At 37.6% G+C, this 15227-nt stretch overlaps 1 protein-coding gene across 1 annotated transcript; it reads right to left on the reverse strand.

The window, feature by feature from the left end:
• Window positions 1-14012: 14012 nt before the first annotated feature.
• LOC147606909 (lysM domain-containing protein ARB_01488-like) lies at window positions 14013-14760 on the reverse strand. Its single transcript, XM_086791344.1, has 3 exons — window positions 14605-14760; window positions 14327-14496; window positions 14013-14172 (listed from the first exon to the last, which is right to left on the reverse strand). Exons 1-3 carry the CDS (start codon window positions 14669-14671, stop codon window positions 14158-14160), a joined length of 252 nt encoding a protein of 83 aa, XP_086647470.1. The 5' UTR covers window positions 14672-14760; the 3' UTR covers window positions 14013-14157.
• Window positions 14761-15227: the final 467 nt, after the last annotated feature.

Raw genomic sequence — 15227 nt, forward strand, 5'->3', positions numbered from 1 at the left:
GTTGAAGATCAGCAAGATCAACCAACGGATCCATATAAAAGAGCCATGGACTCATCCGTTGGAGGACCAGCATCCATGTCTTCCTCTTCTTTCAGTCTTCTTGTGGCAGCTTCTCTTCTCGTGTCCATGTCTTCCTTCAATGCTTCCTTTAGTTTTTCTTCTTGGTGTGGATCTTCCTCTTGGAAAGAGATGTTCTTCTTCTTTCATGGCTGGGGCCATGAGCTTGACCGTCAGTTCTTCTACTCCATGTGAGCAACATGTTTAAATGTTTGTTTGACAGTTCTTTTGGGCTTTTTATGTTTATCTTGTGTCATTATGCAATGCAAACCCAAATTTTTGCGGGAGGTCTTACCTCTTGCCTTATTCTGGACAAGGGCAGTGTTTGATCCCATTTTTACACTGATGTAATGTGCCCAATACATAATGCGTATAGCATTCATTCTCATGCACATTCCAAATGCAACTCTAGCTGTGAATAATCTTGAATTTGAGTGTGATTTGCAGGCATTAACCAAGGGTTAAATGTAAAATAATGATTATCACAAATTTATCAACATAATTTTTCCAAAAATTACATTAAATCAAGGGTAACCAATTTGTACAGAATGGTTGGAGTAAACCAACTCCGAATTGCAATCTGAAGTTATAAGGATCTGTATCAAATACCTAATGGTTAATTTGAACCCTCAATTGCACCAAAATATAGTGATTAGCATTGATTAATCACTGATTAGCAAATTGAAAGCAATGGGCCTAATGTTGAGTATGCAAGGAGCTAGAGCTCCTCCACCAACTGGGGGTACAGAGGTGAGTTGAAAAATAACTTAAAATTTGATTAATTTCTAATTATATATTAATCCTGGTTAATTAGATAATGGGATCATAAACCTGATGGATTCTAGGCTTGGCTCTGATGCCATGTTGAAATTAGAGCAATGTGATGAGCTATGGTGGATCAAATGCTAGAATCAACATCATTAACAAAGTGATTAGTAAATAATTAAGACTTGATTAGTGAGTAATTAACAAATAGCTTAATGTAGGCATGGATAATCAAAAACCAGGAAATTCTCATTAGGCCAATGCCTCAATTTATAGAGTTTACATCCAAGCATCTAATCCCACTGATTTCTCTTTGATTCACTCCACCTCTTTTCCTTGATTCTCTCCACCTCTCCCAAAATATCTCCACACTTCCTAGAATATCTCCACACTTCCTAAATCTTCTCATGCTACCCTTTATTCTCTCCCATTCTTCTCACCTTTTCACAGGTTCTTTCACATTTACAGATTCTCTTTTACAACCTCTAACCAAGGGCTTGTTCCCGCACACACCCTATTCACTTGTATTTTCAACCTAGCGCTTCACTCATAGGCCGCTTTCTTGGTCCCTCATCCACTGTACTCGAAGCTCACCATTTAAATCAAACCAAGGCTCGTCAAGACCTCGGCGGACCTTGCTATGCGAGACGTCCTCCATTGACTCTCCGTTAGCAGTTGCAACTTTAACAGATAGGTCTCCACAGCCTCATTCATCACAAGACGGTCAAAATGCTTCCCCAGCATTCTTGACATAAAATAGTCATTTAAAAACAAATTTCTCATACAAATACACTTCCAACAATAATTCCATCTTTTCTCATCACTCCACATTTTTTTTCACATTAGTCTCCATCTTTTCTCATCTTCCCATAAATTTTTTTTTCAACGATCCCTATCACATCACATCATTCCCACATCAAATCACATCCAATCGCATCATCCACACATCAATCCACATCATCCATACATCCATTCACGTCAATCCACATTACCTACAAATCAATCCACATCATCCATACATCCATCCACATCAACCCACATCAATCCACATCATCCACTCATCCATCCACATCAATCCACATTACCCACACATCCATCCACATCTTCCATGCATCCATCCACATCAATCCATATGTCAATCCACATCATCCATACATCCATCCACATCAATCCACATTATCCACACATCAATCCACATCATCCATACATCCATTCACGTCAATCCACATTACCCACACATCAATCCACATTACCCACACATCCATTCACATCTTCCATACATCCATCCACATCAATCCATACGTCAATCCACATCATCCATACATCCATCCACATCAATCCACATTACCCACACATCCATCCACATCTTCCATACATCTATCCACATCAATCCATACGTCAATCCATATCATCCATACATCCATCCACATTATCCACATTCATTTCATAAGTATACCCATTCTCATCTAATCACATCTTTTTCTATCTCATCACTTTTTTTCTCATTTATCCTCATCAGATCACATCTACTTGCATCTACCCATACATCTCATCACGTCACGTATATTAACATCTATCTAGTTTACATCCATCTTATCACATCCATTTCACATCACATCTCATTCATTCACATCAGATTCACATGCTAACACATTCATTCTCGTCCCTTATCATTCATTCACATCCCGATTTACATGTCATCACATTCATTCACATCCTATATCATTCATTTACATCCTGATTCACATGACATCACATCTCATCTATTCATTCACATTTATCTGATTCGCATCACATATCATCACATCTATTTACCTTTCATTCTCATCACTTCTATTCTCATCACATTCATCCATCCATTCTTTCCCATCGATCTGATTCGCATTACATCTCATCGCATCCTTTCACCTTTCACATTCTTCATCGCATCCATCCATCCATTCAATCCCATCTATCTAATTCGCATCCCATCTCATCCCATCTATTTACCTCTCATTCTCATCACTTCTATTCTCATCACATCCATCCATCCATTCTTTCCCATCTATTTGATTCGCATCACATATCATCACATCTATTTACCTTTCATTCTCATCACTTCTCATCACATCCATCCTTTATTCATTCTCATCTATCTAATTCATATCACATCTTATCACATCTATTTACCTCTCATTCTCATCACTTCTATTCTCATCACATCCATCCATCCATTCTTTCCCATCTATTTCATTTGCATCACATATCATCACATCTATTTACCTTTCATTCTCATCACTTCTATTCTCATCACATCCATCCTCTATTCATTCATTCTTATCTATCTGATTCACCTTTCATTATTATCACTTCTATTCTCATCACATCCATTCTCTATTCATTCTCATCTATGTGATTCATATCACATCTTATCACATCTATTTATAGAATGTAAGAGAATTCTTATATTTAATATAAATATTCTTTACGCATCTATTTATGCATAAGAACAACTTCAGTGGGAAATAACACTTTTATAAAAATCCGTTTATGCATCTATTTATGCATAAATTCAATTTCAAGGAGAATAACTCTTTTGAAATAAAAATAAATTTCTTTATGCATCTTTCTATGCATAAATTTAATTTTAATGAGAATAACTCTTTTGAAATTAAAAAAAAATTCTTTATGCATCTTTATATGCTTAAAATCAAAATTGATAAGAATAACTCTTTTGAAATAAAAAAAAATTCTTTATGCATCTTTCTATGCATAAAATCAAATTTGATGAGAATAACTCTTTTGAAATAAAAATAAATTTCTTTATGCATCTTTCTTTGCATAAAATCAAAATTTATGAGAATAATTCTTTTGAAATAAAAATAAATTTCCTTATGCATCTTTCTATGCATAAAATTAAAATTGATGAGAATAACTCTTTTGAAATAAAAATAAATTTTTTTATGCATCTTTTTATGCATAAAATCAAAATTTGATAAAAGTAACGCTTTTATAAAAAAAAATCTTTTATGCATCTATTTATGCATAAATTTAATTTTAATGAAAGTAACACTTCTATAATAAAAAATTCTTTTATGCATCTATTTATGCATAAAAATCAATTTTGATGAAAGTAAAACTTTTATAGTCAAAATATTCCCAATATGCATCTTTCTATGCATAGAAATTAATTCTAATTAAAATAACACTTTAATTATAAAAATATTTCTAATATGCATTTATCTATGCATAGAATAAAAATAACACTTTTAGAATACACAAGCGATGGGGATTACTCTTTTTGAATAATAAAAGATAAAACTTATTTCACAAAATTTAAGATAATTTTGCCATAACCTCCTTTGTATGGCTGACCATTTTTCAAATTTTTTCATTCTCAAGTTACTTAGAAACTATCCCAAATGGTTTAAAGCATTCTAAACTAATTAAATTCCACTTTTTAAAGAGAAACAATATGAAAAGTTTAATTCTAACAATTTGATTACACATCTAGGATAAATAAAGGCTGAATTCAAGAATGAAGAGAGGGGTAAAGCCTTTCCAACAAGGCATAGCATCATTTTTCATTTTAAAGAAAATAAAAATTAGAAAACCATTAAATGGAATAAAGAAAAAGAAAGATTTCTAGCTTACATGAATTTTTGTGAGCTTCCCTTTGGCTTGATGGTTTGAGGGATCTACTCTTGTTTGCAACAAGAGTGGCCACCAATTCTTTTGAAGAGGAAATGGTCAAAAACTAATGAATTATCAATAAATTCACTGTTTTTGGCTCTAGGGAGGAGTAGAGTAACAGTGCATAAAACACTATTAACTATTTACAAAGGGGGAGGCTTCATTTATAGGAAAAAGTGAGCCTCTAACCAAGCAAACTCATTCTAGAATTTTCCAGATCAGTTTAGTCAATTTTTGACCATTTTTAGGTCAGTTTAGCTTACTTTTTGGATCTAGTTGAAGAAGCAAAGAGGAGAGATGAAAATATCTCATTATTTGTGAGTTTAAAACTCAACCACACATGTGAAATAGGTGCCTCCTTCATGAGGGAAATTCCCCCACACTGAGGTGTCAAAAATGCATCATTTCTTCTAAATATCTCTTCTTTTTTAACTAATAACCTTGTCCTTAGTCAACTCTTCATCTTATGTGAGTATTCACTCATTTTTGGGGGGATTTCCTTTTATTCTTCAATTTATCTCTTTCCTACATTTGGATTAATCTAATTGGTCCATAGGAACCTTAATTTAAAAATTAACGAAAATCTGGACTAAGCTGATTTCAATTTATTCCAATTGCACATTGGAAATTTATTTTTGAATATTTGTTTCAGGGGAAACCATTTTAGACACTAGGAGGATTTTTATATCTAAAAATATCTCAATTTTGAATTACCTCACTCTAGATATTTTCTCTCTCTAGGCCAAAACAAGGTAAAACAAGATCTTTCTTTTATTTTAGAGAGGGGAATAATTATAAGATCAGAAGGGGAGGTTTTTACACCTGCACACCTCAAAAGCCGGAGGGAAAAATCTTACATCCTATCCCACTTAAAAAATGCGAGATGTCCTCATCTCGCAAAACTAGAGGAGAACTCTTTTCCTTAAGATCCAACTGATTCTAGGATTCCTTATAGTCTGGTGGACCCAATAAAATCCTAGGATAAAGATCCCTTATATCATCAGATAATAATTCATCAGATCGTATCATTCAAATCCTTATCACAATAATGGTCCATTAGACTGAATTTTTTATCTCACAGTCCTTCATGGTAATTTTTAACTATACAGATTTTTACTTTGACATCCCTTAACCTGATCCTCTAGGTCAAGTGTTAATAGCAGCAATCTGCCAGCATAATCCACTAATCTCATAGTGATTTGCTAAAGTCATTAACATCATTCCAGCTACGAACATCATCACAGGGACTCGTCCCATTCATCCTCATTGTGGTTTTGCTTAGTTTATTACATTTCAACCAGAATTTAAGAATCTTCATTTTTCAATCAGAATCCAAATCAACTCATCAGTTCTCAACTAGAATTTAAAATCATATCAACCACATTCGAATTCATCATCTAGATAGTATTAATGCTTATAATTTCAAGTCTTAGATTTACTCGTATATACTGCCAGTAAAGAGCTACAGTTATACCCTCGGTATATATAGGTAGTCATGGTCCTTGGAACTATAAGGTAAATACCATCATGTCTAGGCCTCAAGCAAGTCAGGGATTCCATACAATTGCGGTACTTCCATTTCTGAAGACCCAATTACCAATTTACAAATTTCAGTTTTTTAATATCAATTCGTATGAATGTTTTTCACACAATTACAACCTTTTACTACTTCTTCATAAATTTTTGACATTTTTGGCTTCTCGATTAATCCTCATTAGCCAATTCGCTCTGATACCAGCTGTGAGGTCCCTATCCCCACCGCGCAACGAATTCAGGGGTTCTAGCAGTGGAAGTAGCACTTCTTGCATGGGCCAGGGTCTCACACTCGGGGCCTCGCCCACCCACGGATATCCGGACAAGAGACTAATCCATCGATTCTTCCAAAACTGATCCCGAAAAAACTTCCCTTGCCCGGAAGCATGGGAGATTCCTCTAGGATGACTTTTCTCTAACGTAGTCAAAAGCCTTAACTAACTCAGCTGATCTGATCGAAACCCATAAGTCCCAAGTTAGATTAGGGAAAAGATTGCACTTGGATCATAGAGACCAATGCTTTTTTCCTCATTGAGAGGCATAGCCGTTGATTCTTTTCCATAGAACAATTACTCTTTTAAAATCCATACATCAAGAAAATTATGAGCTCGTTTTGGGACCCTCTAAGAAGTTTCATGCTCTTTCTCTCTCTAAAAATGGAGCCACGATGAAATTTGAGCATGTCATTCCCAATTTTTTTGGAGTTGGTAGAATTAGAATGTACTCTTCAAGATCTTTCTAACGGTATAAAACACGATGGGGTTCTTGTAGCATTATATTGTAGTGATGTGTGTGAACACACTTAGGACCGCCAGGGCACTTTTTCCCTCACTAGGAGGTTTTCCCCCCGTGCGTATGTACACCCTCTTATCTACTCATTTTGGGCTGTATACTTATCTTTTGTATCTGGCATACATTTGTTAATTCTAATCTAGTGAGTTGTGTGCTCTCAAGCTTCTCTATCTTTTGTGTGTACATTATTGCAACCCTAACCCTAATTCCAACAATTGGTATCAAAGCTAGCTTCCTTAACACTTGATCTAGTAGTTTGCCTCCCGCCTCACGACTCTGTTTTTTTATCGCCGATTGAGATGTCCTCTTAGGAGAATGAGAGCCTCCCGCCTCACGACTCTGTTTTTTTATCGCCGATTGAGATGTCCTCTTAGGAGAATGAGATATATAATGTAGTGTGTCGTATACAAAGTATACATCAATTTTGGGTCCGCGGTGTGATTCGGGCACGTTTTGGGCACCACACAAGGCTTATGCAGATGTTCAGAGAGGAATCAGTTTGGATTGGTTTTGATCGATTTTGGGTGTTTGGGTTGTATAGCGGCAAAGATTTGGTGTGCAGCAGTATCTACAGTGTCTTCTCAACATCGACCATCATACTTTTGCCAGTAAAACGAACGCTCTATTCTCTACTCTGTGTTATTTTTTATACACTTTGTAGCGGTGACTCGGTCAATTGGCAGCCATCCAAGGTTGCATTCACTGAATATTGAGTACTTGCAGCGTGTTGAAAGATTTTACATTTGGTAGAAAGTCATGGTTGGCAGTAGTGATGTATTCAACATGTTGTCTACTAAGGACAAACTTGATGGGACTAACTACCCATTGTGGTCCTATATGATAAGGCATGTATTGGTTTCTAAAGGCCTTTGTAATGTGGTGAGTGGTAGTGAAGCTCATCTCGTTTCACAACTACCAGTGCAACACTAGGTACTGTAGGTACATCTAAAGTGGAATTTGATACAGATGTGGCTCCTCCACATGCACCACCATTACCTCCCACTGCTGCTCAAACGAGATGGGATGTAAGAGATGCACATGCACATGCATTGCTTGCACTTTGTGTGAAGTAAAGCATTATACCTCATATTTGGTCATGTAAGACTTCAAAATAGGCATGGAATGCACTTGTTGCTGCATTATACCAGGTGTGCAATGAAGCACGTGTTGCATGTCTACACAAACAGTTGGAGTCTGAGCACATAAATGAGGGAGACTCAATGGATAGCTTCTTGACCAAGATTAAAGATTTTAAGGAGCAGCTTGCTAGTGTGGATGAGATATATCCTGACAGTACATTTGGTGCCCACAGTTCTCAATGCATTGCCAGATTCTTATCAGAGTTTTGCCTCTATCCTTAGACTCATGATGAAGGGAAATCCAAATGCCCTTACATTTGATGATTTGGTTTTAGTACTCTTGCAAGAAGAGCAATCTAGGCAAAATAGATCTGTTATGCGAGTTGGTGACCAAGATTTTATTGCCAATCAGGAAGGCAAAGTTAAAGCTTCTTCACATGGTGGCTATAAGCCAAAATCAGAATCCTCAGGTAAGGATGTAGAGAAAGAAGGTGATAAGGCTAAAAAGAAGGGCAAGCATCACTATTGCAGGAAACCAGGGCACTGCATAAATGAGTGCAAGAAAAGGCTCGAGAAGGAGAAAAAGAAAGAATCGGGCATGGCCGTGCTAATGCATCTGCACACCAAGTGCAGAGAAGAAGGAATCTGCAAGTTTTTCTCAAGATGATTGGGCATGGACTATACATTGCACTTATGACCCTTCTGTTCATGATGTATGCATGTCAGTGGCAGAATTAGATGCTTGGTACTTTGACAGTGGTGCTAGTAAGCACATTACTTCACAAAAAAATTTGTTTTCATCTCTGGAATCTATCCCAAGTGCAGGAACTATCATATGTGCAAATGGTTCTGCATATCCTGTCAAAGGAGTTGGTAGAGTTGTGCTCACCGTTGCAAATGGGGGCGCATTTACTCTTTCTTAAGTTTTATATGTGCCAAGCATTAAGAAAAACTTGCTGTCAGTTTCAGCCTTAGCCTTGTCAGGCTCTTGACGGTGAAATTTGTGGATGATAGATGTACAGTTCAGGATAGAAATGATGGTTATTCTCAGGTACCTTGTTTCATGGCCTATACAAGATGGATGCATTTGAGAAGTTACAACATGATGCTTGCTCAGTCTCTACAACTCGTGCTATGAGTGATGCATAATTACAGCATGCACGATTTGGCCATCTGAATTATGGCAGTTTGTTACGCCTTCAAAGGCATGATATGGTGTCTAAGTTGCCAACTCTTGAGACCCCTACTAGACATGTATGTGAGGGGTGTAATCTTTGGTAAAATGCATCGGGCATCTGTGAGAGATGTTAAGAAATTATAGCTTATATATAGTGATGAATGTAGTCCTATGAGGACACTATCTATTGGGGGATATCTCTACTTCATCACTTTTATTGATGATTACTCCAGATATAATCGGGTGTATCGATTAAAGTAGAAGTCAGAGGTTTTTATCTGCTTTAGGCACTTTGTATCCCTCCTTGAAAATGCATGTGAATGTAAAGTTGGCACCCTTCATTCACATCGAGGAGGGGAGTGAGTATATGTCCAAGGGATTTCATGCATATATGGCTGAAAAAGGCATAAGGCATCAATGTATAGTGCCATACAAACCTCAGCAAAATGGTGTGGCTGAGAGGAAGGAGAGATCTCTCATGGAGATGGCACAATGTATGGTTAAAGCCCAAGATTTACCTTATGATTTTTGGTTAGAGGCAACTATGTGTGCAAACTGTGTTGAACAAATGCCCTACCAAGGCCTTATAGTCTAAAACTCCTTATGAAGCTTGGCATGGTAGGAAGCCTTGAGGAAGCCTTCTATGGCTCATTTGTGTGTTTTTGGTTCTCTTTCTTATGATCTTTTGCCTGAGCTATAGACTCTACCATCCAGCCTCAAAGCGGATTTTGGTAAGTAGAGATATTGTTTTTGTTGAAAACTCAGTTCAGCCCATTCTTTCATGCAAAAAATAGCAGAATGTATACTCATAGGACCTGTTTGATTTGCTCCTACCTTTGTTTAATGGAGGGCAGCCATATGTAGAGCAATTGAATGCTCAACCAAGTGCTGAAATTCAGCCTTTGCAGGTCTAAAATTAGCCTGCAAATGAGCCTTTTGATGAGGCAATTATTGAGGATGTAGTGGATGAGTAGAGAGTAGCCATAGAAGAATCTAGGCATATGCCAAAATGGCTTGTGCAGACATTGAGGGATGGAAAGTTGTGCAGACATTGAGGGATAGAAAGTTGGCAGCTCCTTTACCTAGCAAACCTCGTTCAGGTTCTCATCATGCAGATTATTCTCATGTGGATCATGTTCTCGTTTCTACTTTATGTAATGAGGAGGAACCTATTTCCTTTGAGGAAGCACAGGATGATGATGATTGGATGCATGCTATAAGGGATGAGGATAGCTATATACTCAAGAATGACACCTGGTAATTGACAAACCTACCTCATGGCAAGAAGGCCATTGGTACTAAGTGGATTTACAAGTTAAAACGTAAAGAAGATGGTAGCATTGATCGCTACAAGGCTAGACTTGTTGCAAACGGGTATGCCCAACAAAAGGGCATTGATTATGATGAGACCTTTGCACCCACATCTCGTATGACTACCATTAGGTGTCTCATTGCTTTGGCAGCACATCATGGTGGGTGGAATGTACATCAGTTGGACATTAAGATTGCATTCTCAAATGGTGATCTACATGAGGAGGTGTATGTATAACAGCCTCTTGGTTTTGTTGTGAAAGAAGAAGAGTCTAAAGTATGTTGGTTGAAAAAGGCTCTTTATGGCCTTAAGAAGGCTCCTAGAGTATGGTATCAAAAGATTTATACATGATTGAAAATGATTTTTACAATAGTCCAACAGAGAGTACCCTCTATGTGAAGAGGAGTAAGGACACATTTTTAGTCATTGTTCCATATGTTGATGACATGCTGCTCATGGGTCCCGATATAGATCAGATTTTAACCTTTAAGGCTGATTTGCAGTCATCGTTTTGGAGATGTCAGATTTGGGGCCGTTGCATTACTATTTGGGGATTCAATTTATGCAGCACAATGATGGCATTATTATGTTGCAGTCTAAATATATAAAGAAACTATTGAAGAGGTTTAATTTTGAAGACTGTAAACCTGTGGCTACACCTATGGAGACAGGTACTCGACTTAGTCTTCAAAATGGAGGAGACTATTTTGATGCTAGTTTGTATCAACAATAAGCTATTGGATCCCTTCTTTATGTATGCAACACGAGGCCAGATATATAGTATACAGTCTCACAATTGAGCAGATTTATGCATAGCCCAGGTACGAAGCATTGGCAGACTGTTAAGAGGGTTTTCCACTATTTATAGGACACTTAGTATTTTGGATTGTTTTATCCAAAAGGGGGTGAGTCACAGCTGCATGGTTTTAGTGATTCGGATTAGGCTAGATGTTATGACACGCGAGTGTCCACTAGTGGATTTTGCTTTTGCCTTGGTGATTGATGTATATCATCGCTCAACAAGCAGCAACCTACAGTGGCCACTTCTAACTAGAGTACAGGACAACTTTTACAGCTAGAGTTAAGTGTGTGTGGCTCAGACGTCTGGCTGATCTGGGTGTTGGATAGTCGTCTAGCACTACAATTTTCATTGACAGCAGCCAAAGTACATTCTCAGTTGTGAGGTAAGTGTGTGTGGCTCAGACGTCTGGCTGATCTGGGTGTTGGATAGTCGTCTGGCTGATCTGGGTGTTGGATAGTCGTCTAGCACTACAATTTTCATTGACAGCAACCAGAGTACATTCTCAGTTGTGAGGAACCCAGTGTCTCATGCTCCCACTAAGCACGTTGAGTTACATTACCAATATGTCAGGGAAAGACTCTGCAGTAGAGATCGGCTTGGTCTATGTGCCTACACATGACAACATGGCAGATTTATTCACGAAGGCTCTTCCTCGTGAAAAGTTTGAAGCCTTTCGTAAAGCTTTGGGCTTATTGCCTTTTCAGGATAGATTGGCCATACCCTATAAATGTTCACATCATCACTCCAAGGGGGATTCGTAGCATTATATGGTAGTGATGTGTGTGAACAAACTTAGGACCACCGGGGCACTTTTTCCCTCACTAGGAGGTTTTTTCCCCCATGCGTATATACACCCTCTTATCTACTCATTTTGGGGTGTATACTTATCTTTAGTATTTGGCAAACATTTGTTAATTCTAATCTAAGCTTCTCTATCTTGTGTGCGTGCATTGTTGCAACCCTAACCCTAATTCCAACAGTTCGAACATAGGATAGTGAAGCTCTCCAAAAAGTGGTTTAAAAAGTGATGATGTGGCATGTAACGTTGCATTTTGGCATCTTAAATCTTGTTTGTGGTGTATCTTGAGCATTACTACTTGAAATTTATGAGAGATTGTATTTTTGAAATCTACTCATCATCATAAGCTTCTTAATGATATGTCACATGGAGGGGTTTCGACACATAAGATTGGTAGGGCTCACCATGACCCCATTGTTTAGAGAGAGAAAGAGCATGAAACTCGTTAGAGGGCCCCAAAATGAGATCATAATTTCCCTAATGATCATTTGCAACAAAAACAACGGTAGAATAATACCCTTCTTAAAGTGCCTCTCTATTTGCAAAAGTGATTAGAGGGCTCTCTTGGGATTAACATCAAATGACTTAAGTATATTTGTGAAATAACTCTTTTTATCTTCGTGTCCCTCTCTCTATTTGGAACCGATGATCATAGAGCTACATGCTTCTCTGGGGCTTAATGGCATCAAATGGCTCAAGTTTATTTGCAAAATAGCCTAAGTTATCTTTCAAGGCTCAATAAACTTGCAGTGAATAAAAAAGGCGGATGATATTGAACATTGATGGAAGAAGGTAGATGAAAATTCTAAAGGACTTGATTTTGAGAATTCTTTACAAATCTAACATTCTCTACAACTTCACTCTCCTTTATAATCCAAGACGATTCATCATGTATTTTGAACAGTGTATAACCACATGAATAAGACCCCAACTATCTTTAGGAGGAGAAAAATACTAAGAAGAAGTGCATTTATACACACCAAACCCATCTGTGATGGGATGATAGCCGTCCATCAAGTTTTGTTTGCATATTTTTCATATATTCAAACTCTTATGCAAGGCACGATCAATCCAATAGGTCTTTTTATCTTCGAGCCCCTCTCTGTATTTGGAACAGATGATCATAGAGTTACATGCTTGTCTTGGGCTACATGGCTCACCATGCAAAATAGCCTAAGTTATCTTTCAAGGCTCAATACACTTATAGTGAATAAAAAAGGCGAAGGATATTGAACATTGATGGAAGAAGTAAAATCAAGATTCTAAAGAACTTGATTAATGAAAACTCTTTGCAAATCTTACATACTCTACAACTTCACTCTCCCTAATAATCCAAGAAGAAGTGTATTTATACACAACAAACCCATCTGTGATGGGATGAGGTTTTGTTTACATATTTTTCATATATTCAAACTCTTATGCAAGATACTATCAATCTGTTTGCCAATCCTCTCTCTCTCTCTCTCTCTCTCTCTCTCTCTCTCGTCTCACTTTTAATCTAGTATATCTTCCTTGTCTCTCTCTTTTTATGTGTCCCACTTTTAATCTAGTCTATGTATTCTGTCCATTGTCTTGTTTGTCTCAATCCTTAGGCTTGAAGATTTCTTTCATAGTGAAGAATCCCACTCAAAAAAAAACGAAAAACAAACGTAGAGGTCCTTATAGAAATAATATGATAACCAGAAAACATGAGTTTTGCTCATGAAAGCACACTTTACCCTACTCATTTTCTGATTAAAAAAATATAATAAGGTTCAGCTCCATAATTTGACATGTATGAATGGAAAAAATTTGGTCAAAGATTGCAAACACTTGTTGGACAATTCAAAAAAGTAACATATGATGCTAGTCAATTTTCATCGCTCAAATCGAATGTACTTTTTCTTAGCGTTAAATCCCGTGATTCAAATTTTGATGTTTTAGTTATAAAACCCATTAACCTATACATTTTTTTAAAAATAAAAACCACATTATCGATGATGTGGCATACCCACACCAATAATATGTTGCAAAACCCAACTCCGTGCAAAACAATGTCAAAATATTTATTGATTTTATTTATACCGACGCCACGAAAACAGAAGTAAAGACAGCATCCATAGATCAGTTTGCGTCACAGGAAAGCGAGCGTTGCCGGAGTTGCAGATGATCATAAGAAATAGCATTCGTTCACGAGAGGCAGACCTGCGAGAGTAACATCAGATCAGTCAATGCGTAGGTTAAAATTAGGGTTATATTGTCGCACAGCTGCCCGGAGGCGTGCACTGTGGTGGTTCCCCTAGCAGCAGCATCCGATGCAAGAATAATTAAATACAGGAGGGAGACACAGAATACCCACCTGAGTACCAATCTGGAGGTCGTCGCAGTCAATGCCTGGGTTAACTTTTTTAAGTTGTGACACGGACATGTTAAAGGAGGTAGCGATTGAGAAGCACGTGTCGCCCTCTTCTACCACAACCGCAGAGTTGCACCTTGTATCGCCACCCACTATTCCCATATGATTATTCCCTGCATTCAATCCATAATAACCAACAGCTAGTAATCATACGTACATTAACGCTGCGCCAGCTCTCAGAACAGAAAACTCTTATCCAGGATCACGAGAAAGAAACATACAAATGGGAGATAAACATAGCAGTAACACCAGTATTGCGGGCGGCATCGCCATCTTTACCAACGCCATAAAGCCTGAAACTGGGCTCGTCAAAAGAGTGTGAGAACAGTGGGCTGGACTGAACAAGGGAAGCTGACGATGCCAGCTTTATAGTTCTCAGTCCTGTCGTAAATCACGTTCAATTCGTATATTTAGGGCGGCAGAATCTTACGTTACGACGATTCGTTTATATAAGGCCGCAGATTCTTACGAGGTTACGTCCGTCCTCGACTTGGTCGACACGTTCAATCGTTTGTTTTGAGTGCTAATGAAAATCTGGTGATGTGAAGGCGATGTGTCGTTTGCAGAGAAGCTGCTGCACTGTAGGAATCAGCCGTCCAAACACTGCCGTCCAAAAGCTGCAGTCCCCTATTTTGAAGGGTAGCTAATACAGCTCAGTGCTGATATTTGAAGCCTTCAGAGGGGTTTTTAAAAAAAGCCGCCCTCCAAACCTTCTAGAGATTCACAAAAACAATTAGAATTCATGACAAGGAAAGATTCAACAATATTCAAATTATGATAAATACACATAAAGGTGTAGAGAGAGAATGTCTAATCATTTGAAAACAAAAATAGCATTATAATT

This window comes from Cibotium barometz, chromosome 56 (genome assembly GCF_041138505.1).
Source record: "Cibotium barometz isolate CiBa-2024 chromosome 56, ASM4113850v1, whole genome shotgun sequence".
Taxonomy (NCBI): Eukaryota; Viridiplantae; Streptophyta; class Polypodiopsida; order Cyatheales; family Cibotiaceae; genus Cibotium; species Cibotium barometz.

What these genes read in the sequence shown, in the direction of transcription:
- LOC147606909 (XM_086791344.1), bottom strand. Translation starts at nt 14,671, where the DNA reads ATGGCGTTGGTAAAGATGGCGATGCCGCCCGCAATACTGGTGTTACTG. An exon ending in GCTATGTTTATCTCCCATTT is followed by an intron (nt 14,497 to 14,604) that starts GTATGTTTCTTT and finishes GATTGAATGCAG; the next exon opens with GGAATAATCATATGGGAATA.